At 40.0% G+C, this 14,762-nt stretch overlaps 1 protein-coding gene across 1 annotated transcript; it reads right to left on the reverse strand.

Annotated features, from left to right (window-relative positions):
* Positions 1-12,802: 12,802 nt before the first annotated feature.
* On the reverse strand, positions 12,803-14,430 carry LOC100657929 (olfactory receptor 10A5). Its single transcript, XM_023550620.2, has one exon. It carries the CDS (start codon positions 14,317-14,319, stop codon positions 13,357-13,359), a length of 963 nt encoding a protein of 320 aa, XP_023406388.2. The 5' UTR covers positions 14,320-14,430; the 3' UTR covers positions 12,803-13,356.
* Between the last annotated feature and the right edge of the window lie 332 nt (positions 14,431-14,762).

Consider the following 14,762-nt stretch of genomic DNA (forward strand, 5'->3'; position numbering starts at 1 on the left):
TATTGTATGGTGATTTTTATTACTATAAGCCAACTCATTTAATCATATGAAAAAATACACATACTGTCATTAACAGTATAGAAATTGAAACTCAGAGAGTTTAATAAAATTGCTAAATATGTCAGAAGCTAGAGAGTTCCAAGGCTGGGATTAAATTAAGGTGAGTTTCACTTCAAACCTCTCTCTCTCTCTCTCTCTGTGAGTGTATGTATGTATATATATACACACACACATACATACATACTGTTGAGAGTCCAGATCCTGGAATTTATCTATCCCAGAAAGCTTTAGGGGACAGAACTGGAAAAAAAAAAAAAACCTGGGTAATGGGGGTGATATCAGTCTTCTTGTAGCCACAAATCTCACTTATCCTATGACACAGGTAGGGAAAACTGAAGCCCAGGGAAGAGGAATTGCCAAGATCTTCCCAGCACGGATATAGGAATATAACTATGGTTCCCAGCAAACCATGCACAAACCTTGTTCAGTGAGTAATTTAACCTGGAGAGGGGCTCCTGCCCCTTGGCTCTCTGCCTAGTTCAGCTCTGCTCGACACCCTACACTTTGTGCATGTCCTTGAGTGGTTGAAGAGCTCTGGATTTATTGTCACAGGAGCCAGAAGAGGAACAAGGGAACTCTTAACTCGCTGTCCTGAATGAGTCATTAATGGCTGGAGCTGCATCCAGGCCACTGCTGTCTTTTTTGTGTCAGATGTGACTGTATAGGTTGGCTGTATTCCCAGTCCTGACCTTATGAGATTTGTTCCCAGCTGTGCCTCTTTTGTCCTGAGGGCCAGTCAAAGTTCTGGCACTTGTATTTCCCCCAGGTGTTCCTGGGCTCACCCGCACACCTCTTCCTTTCCTTCCTTATGGGAACATGACCTTTCTTTTGGAATCTTTTGTTCTTTGGGACCCTGATGTATGTCAGATGCCAACAGAATGAAGTTCAAGAAAGGAAAACCAAATTCTAGGCTAGAGCAAGTAGTATTGTGCACAGAAAAGAACAGAAGTTTGAAGTCAGACTGACCTTAATTTAATCCCAGCCTTGGAACTCTCTAGCTTATGATATTTTTAGCAATTTTATTAAACTCTCTGATTTTCAGTTTCCATACTGTTAATGATAATATGTGTATTCGATCATTGAAATTATGATTAAATGAGATGGCTTATAGTAATAGAAATCACCATACAATGATCATTATTTAATAAATATTTACTGGATATTAAATGTTATGCACTTTTATAGTCTTAGGATGTAGGAATAATATATGTACATATGTATATATACATATATGGTTTCTGTGCCCATGAAATATTGACAGAGAAATCATTTTGAACTGATTGTATTCTCTGACTTCAATATTGTTTTGACATAAGATTAACAGAAGTGTTACAGTGATAGTAAGGATAGTTCCATTATACATTTTACCGAGGCTCCCCTAATTTTAACATTTTACATAACCATGTTTCCTTTGTCAGAACTAAAAAACTAAACATTTGTACAGAACTATTAACTAAACTACAGGCTTTATTCTAATTTGATCAGTTTTCACACAAATGTCCTTTTTCTATTCCAAAATTCAATCTAGGATCGAATTCATTGCATTTATTTGTTATGCTTCCTTAGTTTTCTCTAATCTGTAAAATTTTTTCATGTTTCCGTTTTATCACAGTATTGGCACTTTTGAAGATTATTGGTCATTTTGTACACTGTCCCCAGATGAGGGTTTGGCTGTTGATTTTTCATTAGACTTGGTTAATTGATTTCTGTGAATACTATGACAAAGGTGAGGTGCCCCTCTCATATCAATCATATCACATTAATGTCTACATGACATTAACATGATTTACCACTGGCTATGTTAACCTTGATCAATTGGTTAAGGTTCTGTCTGCCAGGTTTCTCCATTGTAAAGTTACTCTTTTTCCCTTTCTATACACTATTCCTGGAAGCCCTGGTGGCGTAGTGGTTAAGTGCTACAGCTGCTAACTAAAAGGTCAGCAGTTCAAATCCACCAGGCGCTTCTTGGAAACTCTATGGGGCAGTTCTACTCTGTCCCATAGGGTCTCTATGAGTCGGAATCGACTCGATGGCACTGGATTTGGTTTTTTGTTTATACACTATTCCTTAGAAGTAAGTCTAACTCACAGGCAATGAAGGGGAATTAATCTCTAGCTCCAGGAATCCAAATTTTTATCATGCGTAAAAAATGTTTTTAATTAAAAAAGAGAGTTGAAAGGAAACAAAACCTCTGTCCTGATTTCTCCCCCTTTGATTCCTAATGTCATGATCTGGAGAAAATTACTCTGTCTCAATTTCTCATTCGTACAATGTGAGACTCCTGTTGTGTGAATGAAATGAGATAAAGTGTTGCAAATATGTGAAGCCCTGGCCAATATGGCATAAGGTAAGTTTCCATCAGAATACTGTTTGACCTGGGTCTTGAAGGTTACCACTGAGGAAGGGAAGGGACATTCAGTTAACTGGTATGATGTCTAGGACCACTGCTGTTACTGCCATCAACACTATTTCTGCAATTACTCCAAATTATCGTCAGATTAATTTCTTTCTTTTCATCTGGTGCACTCAACTCTTTATTGCATTAAGATCTTTGCATAAACTTTGAATATTGTTTCTCCTAATTTCCACTACTCAATCTTCCAGTACTGCATTAAAACGGATCAGACCTCCCAGCAAAGTCTTCTCTGGCCCCAAATATAAATTAGAACTCCATCCTTTTATTCTTTCCCAGAGTATATGCTCTTTTCCTCCACAACGATATACATTTGTAATTGCATATTTGTTTGTGAAATTTTATAAAATGTCTCTCATCCCCATGGGACTGTAAGCTCCCCGAGGGCAGGGACTCTGTTTTCCTCATCACAGTAAACACAGTATGTATATGTAGAAGTTTTGGGTAGGAGAGGGCTGGGTAGCGAGTCTGGAATTAGTAAGAATAGTAAGTAGGCTCTTATGATAATAATTCAGAAATAAGGGCCTGGTTAGGCTAATAGCAGTGGCAATGGAAATGGGAATTGAATCAAGGGATGAGTAAGAAGAATTTTGCCAAGGAATCGTTTGCAGAATTAGGAGACTGGTTGAATAGTACTACAATAACACTTATCAAACTGCAGAATTGTGAGATAGTAAAGCACTTTGAACAACACTGTCTTTTTGTTCATATAGCTATTTGTTTACTTGTCTGTCTCACTCATGGGGCCAGCAGTCCTAGAGGGCAGCATTGTTGTACTTTCAGGGCTCAGCATATAAATGTTCAGTGACTCAAGGAAAGAATATATCAATGAAATGTAGGTTAAAAATGAGAAATAAGTAACAAGACATATTTCTTCAAGATTTGGAGGACTTTGTCTGAGAGCATATGCTTAACATATACCTCAACAACTAAGCAAAGGTGTCTTGTAGTCTCTCTTGGCTACTGTGTTAGGTATAAAGTGCTGCTTTAACAGAAATACCACAAGTGGATGACTTTAACAAAGTTCGTTATCATCAATCTTCCCACAGTCTAGGAGCTTCTCTGTGCAGGAACCTCAGGTCCAAAGGACATGCTATGCTCCCAGCATTAATTTCTTGGTGGCACGTGGTCCCCCTGTCTCTCTGTTTGCTTCTGTCTTTTACATTGTAAAAGAGATTGGCTGAAGACACACTCAAATCTTGTAGATTGAGTCCTGCCTCATTAACATAACTGCCAGTAATTCGATCTCATAGAGATAGGAAAATCACATCAGATGATGAAATGGAGAAGCACACAATACTGGGAATCATGGCCTAGACAAATTGATACACAAGTTTTTGGGGGACACAATTCAATCCACGACAGGGTCCACAGAAAATATGGAACTCGCATTTGGGTGAGAGGTCTGGGCTAGAGGAAAGAAATTTGGGAGTTATTCATTCATGTAATTATTACCTACTGTGTGCCAGGCACATGACTGGGCCTCAGGAATACAAACACCAGTGATAAACTATCCTTCATGTACTCTATATGCATATAAAAATATGTCTTAATGCTGTAAGAGTTATATACCAACAGTTACATACCAGTTTATATACTGTATGTTTACAAAAGAGAGTGCACTCTACTTCTTCTAGAGGGATCAGGGAAAAATTCACAAAAGAGAAAACATCAGAGTTAATTTTTAAATGATAAGCAGGAGTTAACTTGGTTTGGGGAGGATGGCGTGAAAGGCAGAAATTCTAGATAGAGGAACTGAATAAAGATATGAATCGAATAACAATTTCTACCTTTTATTGAAAGCTTACTCTGTTCCAGGTAGCTTTCTTTAGAAAATAAAAGTAACTTTATTAGTGATTTCAATGATATCAAAGAAATAGTTCACCATAAACCTTATAGATCATCCATGTATGTCTCAGTTTTTTTTCTCTTATGAGCCTCTTGAATGCAACCTATCATTCTTTTACTTTCCTCTGAACTCTTCCCAGCTTCTGCTTTCATATTTTAGAGAAGTTATATATTATATTGAAAAGAACATGATTTTTGGGGGTCAGATAGACCTGTACTCAAACCTAAGGTCTGACACTTATTAGTTGTGAGTTTGTCCTGGTCTGTACATTATGATACCTGTGAGGATTAAATGATAGTTTGTTTAAAATACATGTCACCTGCCAGTATTAGTTTTTTAAATTTCCCCTGCTTCCTGAGAAAAGGGGGAAACTAATAGTTTACTTTTGCCACAATTGGTAGCAAACATCTGTTGAGAATACTGCATAACTGATATTCTACTTTAAACTGCAAAAAACACTAACGGTCCAAAAGTGGAAACAGTTGGCTAATTGATTTTTGAACATGGTGTCTCTCCTGCTACAGAACTACTGGTTCTAGATGTTCACAGTCGGTTTTATTATTTTCATTTACTTTGCACCAATCCTATGAAGTATGTGTTACCACCTCATTTACAGATGAGAAAACTGAGGCATGAAAATTTAGAGTAATTTGCATGAGCTGGTATAACTGGTTAGCAGACACAGGGCTTGAACCTAGGTCATTTAGACGCCAAATTGTGCAGAGGAATAAAAAAAGACCATGGTAAAGAAACTTTAAAAAAATATAGTGTGAGGAGAAAGAAGATCGTCCAATATGACTTATAGTTGAATGAATAAGGGAATGAGAACAGGGATTGGAGATTTAGAGCTGATTTAAAAAGTGGTTTATATGACATTGTGAAGACATTAGTCTTAGACTGAAAATGAAGGTAAATCATAAGGATTTTCAGAATGCTAATGACAGATCATCACATTGGTGTGTTAGCAAGAATTCTGGAGTGTGTATGGAGGATGGATTGAATGGAATGAAGTATATGTGTAGGTCTGGAGTATGACTGGAGGCATGGAGACCAATTAGGAGGCAATACCAATAATCCTGGTGGGAAACATGAGTCATCTCCACAGGAGGGATCTGTTAAAATCCTGGGAATAGACAGGATCTCTAAAAGATAGTACACAGGCAGGAAAGAATAAGACTGCCAACAATTGAATTCCCAGAACAAATACAGTTTAAAAGGACTTAGAAAATAAAACAAAGAACCTGCACTTGGACATGCAAGAGGAATAACAAAGGAAGCCATGCTTATGGAAAACAAGATGATCAAAACTTTATGATCCATTTTCTATTTATACAAGCATCAAAGAAAACCTGAACAATGTAAGATTTGCTCAAGAATCTCTCTGGACCAAGATCTGTTCCAAACCTGGGATCACTGGGCTGATATAACTACATCCACAAACGGCCTTTTCCTTCCAAACTCCTATCTCTAGAACCATAGTCTCTGAGAGCTGGATGGGGCCCTGGAGACCTGAGAGTAAAACTCTAGCAGGCTCTCTGCTATGGGGACTTAGTTTTCTCTCCCTCTGATGCAGCTACACTTGTCATCACTGACTTCTATCCTCATCTCCTCCACCCATGGGGTTGCAGACTAACCGGTCTATTAATGAGCAGTCACAGGCTGTGGTCTCATTAAAAAGTGGTTAATGAGGCACTCTGCTGTTCAGGGAGCACAGCTGACTGAGGCTCCCAGTGGACTATCCTGGGGCCTGGTGGAAAAGCCTAGGTGAATAGACAGGATGAGGTCTGGGGAGAGGGCTAATGAACTCAAGCTGCTAAAGCACAGCTCCTAATGAACTCTGCTTAGCAAGCAGGCCAGCTTTGAAGCTCAAGTCCCTGCTGGCCTGCAGGCATGCAGGATGAGTGAGGTTCAGATAGGCAGAGATTCTCCTCTGGGCTGTCAGGTCTGCTTATAGCTTGTGTCCCTTTGCCACCCACTGTCCACATCCCTGCCAGGAGTAGTGTTTCCAGAATACAGATATGATCATTACTTCAGGCTTAAAACCCTTTAATGGATGTATATAGTTCACAAAATAGTGTTCAAACACCTCAGCTTAGAAAACCTCTCAAGATTTGACTCCTTGTACCCTCGCCACCCTAACCTCCCTCCAGCTTTCCCTCCTGTATCCTAATGTTCATCACTGCCATTATCAACACCACCACTGACATCAGCACATAATAGTGTTTCTGTAGAATGTAGGAAATGCCAGCATTGTTCTTTAGTGATTTACACGTATTAACTCATTTAATCCTCTTACCCAAGCTATGAAGTAGTTGCTATGATTATCCTCATTTTACAGAAGTGGACACTGATGTAGAGAAAACAATACTAAATAACTTGCCTAATGTCACAGAGTGAGCTGGTAAGTGGGAGAGCTAGGGTTAAAACCGACATTTTGGCTTCGGGATTCTTGCTCTTGCTGAAGGAAGTGGTGGTGAACTATAGCCTATGGACCAAATCCACCATCCCCTGACTTTTATATGGCCTGTTAGTGAAGAGTAGGTCTTACATTTTTAGATATTTAGAAAAAATTAAAAGAATAACATTTCAAGACCTGTGAAAATTATATAAAAGTCAAATTTTAGTATCCATAAGCAAATGTTTTTTGGAATACCGTCATGCTCATTTACATATCCTCTATGTCCGCTTTCACAGTATAAGAGTGAAGTTGAGTAGTTCCAGCAGAGTCTTCATGTGGTGCTCTCATCTCTGCACTCCTGCTTGATGCAGCAAAAATTGCAGGGACACAGTTATAACTTGACAGTTTTTTAAGTGCCACGCATCTCTCTGTGCAGCAACATTTAATTCCCAGAGTATACCCATCATGTGTAAATGAGAAAAGTGGACTTCAAATGTCACAGTTTTAAGGGACGGTGGAGTGTGGATTATTCTGTTAAATTAGATGGCAAAGCATTCTGTTTATTATACAATGGTACTACCGCTGCGCAAAAAGAATACAATATACATCGTTATCACCAGACTAAACACTCATCACAATAGTTCGAACACAAAGCGAGTCAGAGAAATCAGAAAATTTAAATGGAGTATCTCATCACAGCAGAATTACTTATCGAAAGTAAAAAATGAAAATGTTGTTGCAACCAAAGTGAGTTAGAGTGGGTCCTTTTTTGTTTTTTGTTTTTAACCCAGGTAAGCAAAATCTTTACCAATGATGAGGTAATTAAAACATGTTTGATTACAACAGCCAGAGAGGTCTCCGGAGAAATTAAACTTGCTTAAACTATCAGCCTTTCGGTGAGAACTGACCCTCGAAAAGTTGAGACTGTGTGCGCAACAACAACAGTCAATTAAAAAACACACCAAGTAGGTCACCCATCCTTCCGCCCCAGATCCTCCCTGGGTTCCCAGCGCCTCTGGAAGCCTCCCACACCCGTCGCTTCCGTCTTCCCCGCCAGCTTCCGGGATCAGACCCCAGGCCTCTACGCTGTCGCCCCGTGCAGTTCCCTTACTCGGGCTCCGCCCAGCTCTCCTTGGCCTTCCTACCCAGGTCGCCTTCCCGTCCCAGCACCCATTCCACCCTTGTTGTCCTCTCCCTGCAGGCTGTGGGAGGGCACTTGGCCTGAGGGTACTGTGGTTTCCCGGGAGGAGAGAGCAATAGTCTCCGGAAGTGACGCAACGGGACGTCTGCGTGTGTGGGGAGCGGCCGCGTCAGACAGCAGCATAAGATAGTGATCTCCGCGGAAGTTAAGTTAGTCGTAATTTCCGCTCGTGAAAGAACGTGGAGGACAAAAGGGAGTAGACCATAGTACGGTTAGCTGGAGCCTTGAAGAAGGTAATACACTTACAGGGTGGATAGGCATGATTATTGTGCCATCAAGGACAAATTACGATAACAATATATAGCCTGAAAGTAGAATGTGAACCTGAATACCCAGAAGCTCCATCATCACTTCGATTTTTAACATAATATGATTGAAATAAATATTTCCAGTTGGATGGTGAGTGCACGCAGCACGCCAAAATGGAAAATAGCAAAATTTGTATAGTGTTAAAGTTGTACTGAGACATCTAATGATGCCCAAAGAAAATACGAAGCATCTACAGCCAGCAGAAAGACAAACACAATTTTAATGAACCTCAAACTTGTATTAAATCAACCACCTTCAACGAAGTTAATATCTCGATTAAGTATCACAAGCCACACATTAAGAATTCCAGAAGGTAAACATGACCTGGACATTGGTAAAAATATATTTCATATATTACACCCATTACGGTTTCAGGAAACAAGAAGAAAAATGCAACACAATATTTTTTCCTCTTTCATCAAGGTACTGTCATTTAAGCATAGACATAGAGTGCTTAAAATAGAATTCATTTTACAAGATGAAAGTGTGGCAAGAAGTTTCAGATGTCTGTGTAGGGATGTATGTTACTGAAAAGTAATCTCAAAGGGGGGAAAAATAAACATCAATTGCAAGCTTTATCTGTTTTGCTTAGTGGAAGTGCAGATCAAATCGTCTATAGTAGCATATTCCTGCAAATTGTGTTAATTTTTGAACCAGTGTGGGTGCTGACTACTGTTGTTGTTGTTAGGTGCCCTCGAGTCGGTTCTGACTCATAGCGACCCTATGCACAAGAGAAGGAAACACTGCCCGGTCCTGAGCCATCCTTACAATCGTTGTTACGCTTGAGCTCATTGTTGTAGCCACTGTGTCAATCCACCTTGTTGAGGATCTTCCTCTTTTCCGCTAACGCTGTAGTCTGCCAAGCATGATGTCCTTCTCCAGGGACTGACCCCTCCTGACAACATGTCCAAAGTATATAAGACGCGGTCTCGCCATCCTTGCCTCTAAGGAGCATCCTGGCTGCACTTCTTCCAAGACAGATTTGTTTGTTCTTTTGGCAGTCCATGGTATATTCAATATTCTTCGCCAACACCACAATTCAAAGGCGTCATCTCTTCTTCAGTCTTCCTTATTCATTTTCCAGCTTTCACAAGCATATGATGTAATCGAAAATACCACGGCTTGGGTCAGGTGCACCTTAGTCTTCAGGGTGACGTCTTTGCCCTTCAACACTTTGAAAAGGTCCTTTGCAGCAGATTTACCCAAATGCAGTGCGTCTTTCGAATTCTTGACTGCTGCTTCCATGGCTGTTGATTGTGGATCCAAGTAAAATGAAATCCTTGACAACTTCAATCTTTTCTCTGTTTATCATCATGTTACTCATTGGTCCAGTTGTGAGGATTTTTGTTTTCTTTATGTTGAGGTGCAATCCATACTGAAGGCTGTGGTCATTGATCTTCATTAGTAACTGCTTCAAGTCCTCTTCACTTTCAGCAAGCAAGGTTGTGTCATCTGCATAACTCAGGTTGTTAATGAGTCTTCCTCCAATCCTGATGTCCCCTTCTTCTTCATATAGTCCAGCTTCTAGGACTATTTGTTTCAGCATACAGATTAAATAGGTATGGTGAAAGAATACAACCCTGACACTCACCTTTCCTGACTTTAAACCAATCAGTATCCCCTTGTTCTGTCTGAACAACTGCCTCTTGATCTATGTAAAGGTTCCTCATGAGCACAATTAAGTGTTCTGGAATTCCCATTCTTTGCAGTGTTATCCATAGTTTGTTATGATCCACACAGTCGAATGCCTTTGCATAGTCAATAAAACACAGGTAAACATCCTTCTGGTATTCTCTGCTTTCAGTAGGATCCATCTGACATCAACAATGATATCCCTGGTTCCACATCCCCTCCTGAAACCGGCCTGAGTTTCTGGCAGTTCCCTGTCGATACACTGCTGCAGCCGTTTTTGAATGATCCTCAGCAAAATTTTGCTTGTGTGTGAGATTAATGATATTGCTCTATAATTTCCACATTTGGTTGGATCACCTTTCTTGGGAATAGGCATAGATATGATTCTCTTCCAGTCAGTTGGCCAGGAAGCTAGCTGTCTTCCATATTTCTTGGCATAGACGAGTGAGCACCTCCAGCTCTGCATCTGTTTGTTGAAACATCTCAACTGATTTTCCATCAATTCCTGGAGCCTTGTTTTTCACCAATTCCTTCAGAGCACTGATACTACTAGTAGTATCAAAAATAGGTTTAGGATTTGTGTGTGTGTGTGTGGTCAACTATGTTTCACACAGGATTTGCTGTTTCAGCCAGTCTTGAATGTACAATTCAGTGACATGAATCACTTTTGCTATGCTGTGGAACTATCACCACTACCCATTTCCAAAAAAAGAAAAAATCCCCAGTTAGAAACCCACTATGCCCCTTAAGCAATAACTCCTCCTTCCATTCTCTGGTAATCACTGATAAACTTTTCTTTCTATGAATTTCCTGTTTTAGGTATTTCATATAAGTGAAATCATGTAGTATTTTTCCTTTTGAGTCTGACTTATTTCACTTAGCATGTTTTCAAGTCCCATCCATATGGTAGCATGTATCAGAACTCCTTTCTCATGGCTGAATCTTATTCCATTGTATGTATGTATGATACTTTGTTTATCCGTTCATGTATTGATGGACTTTTGTGTTGTTTCCACCTTTAGGCTATTGTAAATAATGCTGCAGTGAACATTGCTGTACAGTATCTATTTGAGTCCCTGTTTGAAATTTTTTTTGGCTTTATACCTAGTGGTGAAAATGCTGGGTCATATGATAAATCTATGTTTAATTTTTGGAGGAACCTCCAAACTATTTTTTTCACATCGTTTGCACTGTTTTATATCCCTGACAGCCATGGATGAGAATTCCAATTTTTCCACATCTTCTCCAACACTTGTTTCTGTTTTTCTGAAAATAACCATACTAGATGGTGTGAAGTGGTATTTCATTGTGGGCTTGATTTGCAATTCTCTGATAACTAATGAAAAAGTCCCTAGGTGGTGGGTGCAAATGGTTTGCACTTGTCAACTAACCTAAAGGTTGGTGTCTTAGTTAACTGGTGCTGCTATAACAGAAATACCACAAGTGGATGGCTTTAACAAACAAATTCATTTTCTCACAGTTTGGGAGGCTAGAAGTCCAAAGTGAGGGTGCCATCTCTAAGGGAAGGCTTTCTGTCTCTGTTGGCTCTGAAGGAAGGTCCTTGTTTCTTATGAGCTTCTGGTCCTGGGCAGTCTTCGTGTGGCTTGGCATCTCTCTTCCCCTATCTCTGCTTCTCTTGCTTGCTTGTTTAATCTCTTTTATATCTCACTGCACTAACCCTGTCTCATTAACATAACAAAGACAGTCCATTCCCAAATAGGATTATAATCACAGGCATTAAAACAAAACAAAACAAAACAAAAAACTTTCCTATGGAGTTGATTCCAACTCATAATGAACCTACAGGATGAAGTAGAACTGCCCCATAGAGTTTCCAAGGAGCGACAGTGGATTCGAGCTGCCAAACTTTTGGTTAGCAGCCAAGCTCTTAACCACTCTGCCACTAGGGCTCCAACCATAGGAATAGAGGTTTTTTTCAGGAACACAATTTAATCCATAACAGTTGGTGTTTCAGACTCACCTAGTGGCACTGTGAAAGAAAGATCTGGAGATATGCTTCCATAAAGATTACAGCCAAGAAAACACCATGGAGCAGTTCTACTGGGTAATTCAGTCCTGTCCTGTGCTTCTTCACAATTGTTGCTGTGTTTGAACCCTTTTTTGCTGCCATTGTGTCAGTCCATCTCACTGAGAGTTCTCCTCTTTTTTGCTCCCCCTCTAGGTAACCAAGCATGATGCCCTTCTCCAGGAACGGGTCCCTCCTGATAACAATTCCAAAGTATGTGAGACAAAGTCTTGCCATTTTTGCTTCTAAGGAGCATTGTGGCTGTGCTTCTTCTGAGACAGATTTGTTCCTTCTTCTGGTAGTCCATGGTAGAATCAGTATTCTTTGCCAACATTATAATTCAAAGCCATCAATTCTTCCTTAGTCTTCCTTATTTGTTATCCAGCTTTCGTATGCATATGAGGTGATTGAATATACCATGGATTGGCCCAGGTGCACCTTAGTCCTAAAAGTGAGATCTTTCCTTTTTAACACTTTAAAGAGGTCCTTTGCAGCAGATTCGCCCAGTGTAATACCTTGTGTGATTTCTTGACTGCTGCTTCCATGGGTGTTGATTGTGATTCCAAGCTGGTTGTGGACCTAAATGAAATCTTTGACACCTTCAATATTTTCTCCATTTATCATTATATTGCTTATTGGTCCAGTTGTGAGGATTTTTCTTTTCTTTATGTTGAGATGTAATCCATACTGAAGGCTGTAGCCTTTGATCTTCGTCAGTAAGTGCTTCAAGTCCTCTTTGCTTTCAGCAAGCAAGGCTGTGCCATCTGTATATCACAGATTATTAATGAGTCTTCCTCTAATCTTGATGCCATATTCTTCTTCATATAGTCCAGATACTCAGATTATTTTCCATCATACAGATTAAATAAGTATGGTGAGAGGATACAACCCTGACATACACCTTTTCTGGGCATTAATGATCCATTTTCCTCCATCCATACTAAGTATTAATAAGCTTAGGAGCCAGCATTGCCTTAGGGATATGAGAAATAAAATCAAAGAACAAAACGAATTCTGTAGTAGAAGGGATTGCTAGTTTGTCTGTTTGCTGAATGAAGTCAGGCTTGTCCAAAGTAAGATAAAGTGCCAAAATGACTTCTGATGTATACTGATGTCTTTCCTTTTGTGTGTCCCCAAGTTCACATTACAAGCAGTTTCATAGTTTATACAGTATGTGTTACATTAGCAATGAAAATACTAGAATGGCTTGGCTACTAAAGTGTCAAAATATCAATTGCCTGAATAAGAAAAAGAATGAAAATATTCAATGGACAGGCAGAGGAGTTTGGCAAATGGTAGTGATAGATCTGAACTACCTCTGTGCTCTTTTCTCTCAGCCATGCTTTCCAATAGTCACTTCATCATCCAGATGTCCTCCCAATAGAGACATGAAAAGAGGTAGAGAGGAATCCCAAACATGAAGCAGATTGTTCCTCATTCAGTAGACTCTAGTCTTACCTCTTTGTGTCTATAGAATGCAGTTTCTGAGGCCGATCACCTTGTGGAAGGTCCTGCAGAGGGCATTTTTCACCTCGTTATTTCTCAGGCTGTAGATGATGGGGTTCAACATGGGAGTCACAACAGTGTAAGACAATGACAGCAGCTTCTTGCTTTCAGGAGAATTATTCGATTTAGGTAGAAAGTAGGTGAGGCTTGAAGATACATAGAAAAGGAAGACAACAAGGAGGTGGGAAGAACACGTAGAGAATGCTTTCCGCTTTCCTTTTCCTAATGGAATCTTGAGGATGGCAGCAGCAATGCGAGTGTAGGAACATAGGATCAGCATGCAGGGTGTCATGACCACCAGAATAGTTCCAATAATGGCATATATCTCAAACATTGCTGTGTTTGCACAGACCAGCCTCAGCACAGGTGGGCTGTCACAGAAGAAGTGGTTGACCTTGTTGGTGCCACAGAATGGAAAGCTGAAGAGCCAGGTGGTCTGCACAGTAGCTACTGGAAAGCCTGCAAACCAGGAGGCTGCAGCCAGTTTGGCACAGGTCCTTTGGTTCATGATGACTGGGGAGTGCAGGGGGTTGCAGATGGCTACATAGCGGTCATATGCCATGGTGGCCAGGAGGAAGCATTCAGCCACCCCCAAAAAGAAGAAGTACATCTGAATAGCACAACCAAGGAAGGAAATAGTTGTGTCCTGGGCAAGCAAGGTTCCCAGCATCTTGGGTACAATGACTAGGTTGAAGCCAATCTCCAAGAAGGACAGGTTCCTAAGGAAGAAATACATGGGACTGTGCAACATAGAATCAGCCAAGGTTACCAAAATGATGAGGCTGTTTCCCACCAGAGTGATGAGGTAAATGATCAGAAATGTCATGAAGAGTAATGACTTTATTTCAGTAGGTAGAGAAGAGAAGCTCATGAGGATAAACTCACTTAGTTTTGTCCCATTTTCACCAGCCATGGGTACAGGCATAATTGCTCAGCACTGAGATAGTCTTGATTGGAAGTGTCAGATTCTGGATTTGTTGTTCAGGTTTTGTCTCAACACGAAGGAGAGAGAAAAAGTCACAGGCTCCGTTGGAAGAGGAAGGGCTTTTTTTTTTTTTTTTTTTAAATAAGGACAAAGAATGGCCAGAACCTAAACTCTCAGATGGATCTGGATCAGCTTCTGGAGTTTATTTTTCAATATTTGCACATGAACATGTATAGAAAAGCCTTACAAAGTCAGAAACATGAACTATTCAGTCCCTGAAAGGGCCACACAAAGACACATTTTGAAAGACAGTGATATTCCTGAGAATAGCTAAAATTTTAGAAACATGCCCAAATGTTATGATTTCACTAAACAACACGTACACATGAATTTATCAAAACTTTAAAACATATAATTGAAATGCTGAATAACAAATGCACCTA

Source organism: Loxodonta africana, chromosome 7 (genome assembly GCF_030014295.1).
Source record: "Loxodonta africana isolate mLoxAfr1 chromosome 7, mLoxAfr1.hap2, whole genome shotgun sequence".
NCBI classification, from domain to species: Eukaryota; Metazoa; Chordata; class Mammalia; order Proboscidea; family Elephantidae; genus Loxodonta; species Loxodonta africana.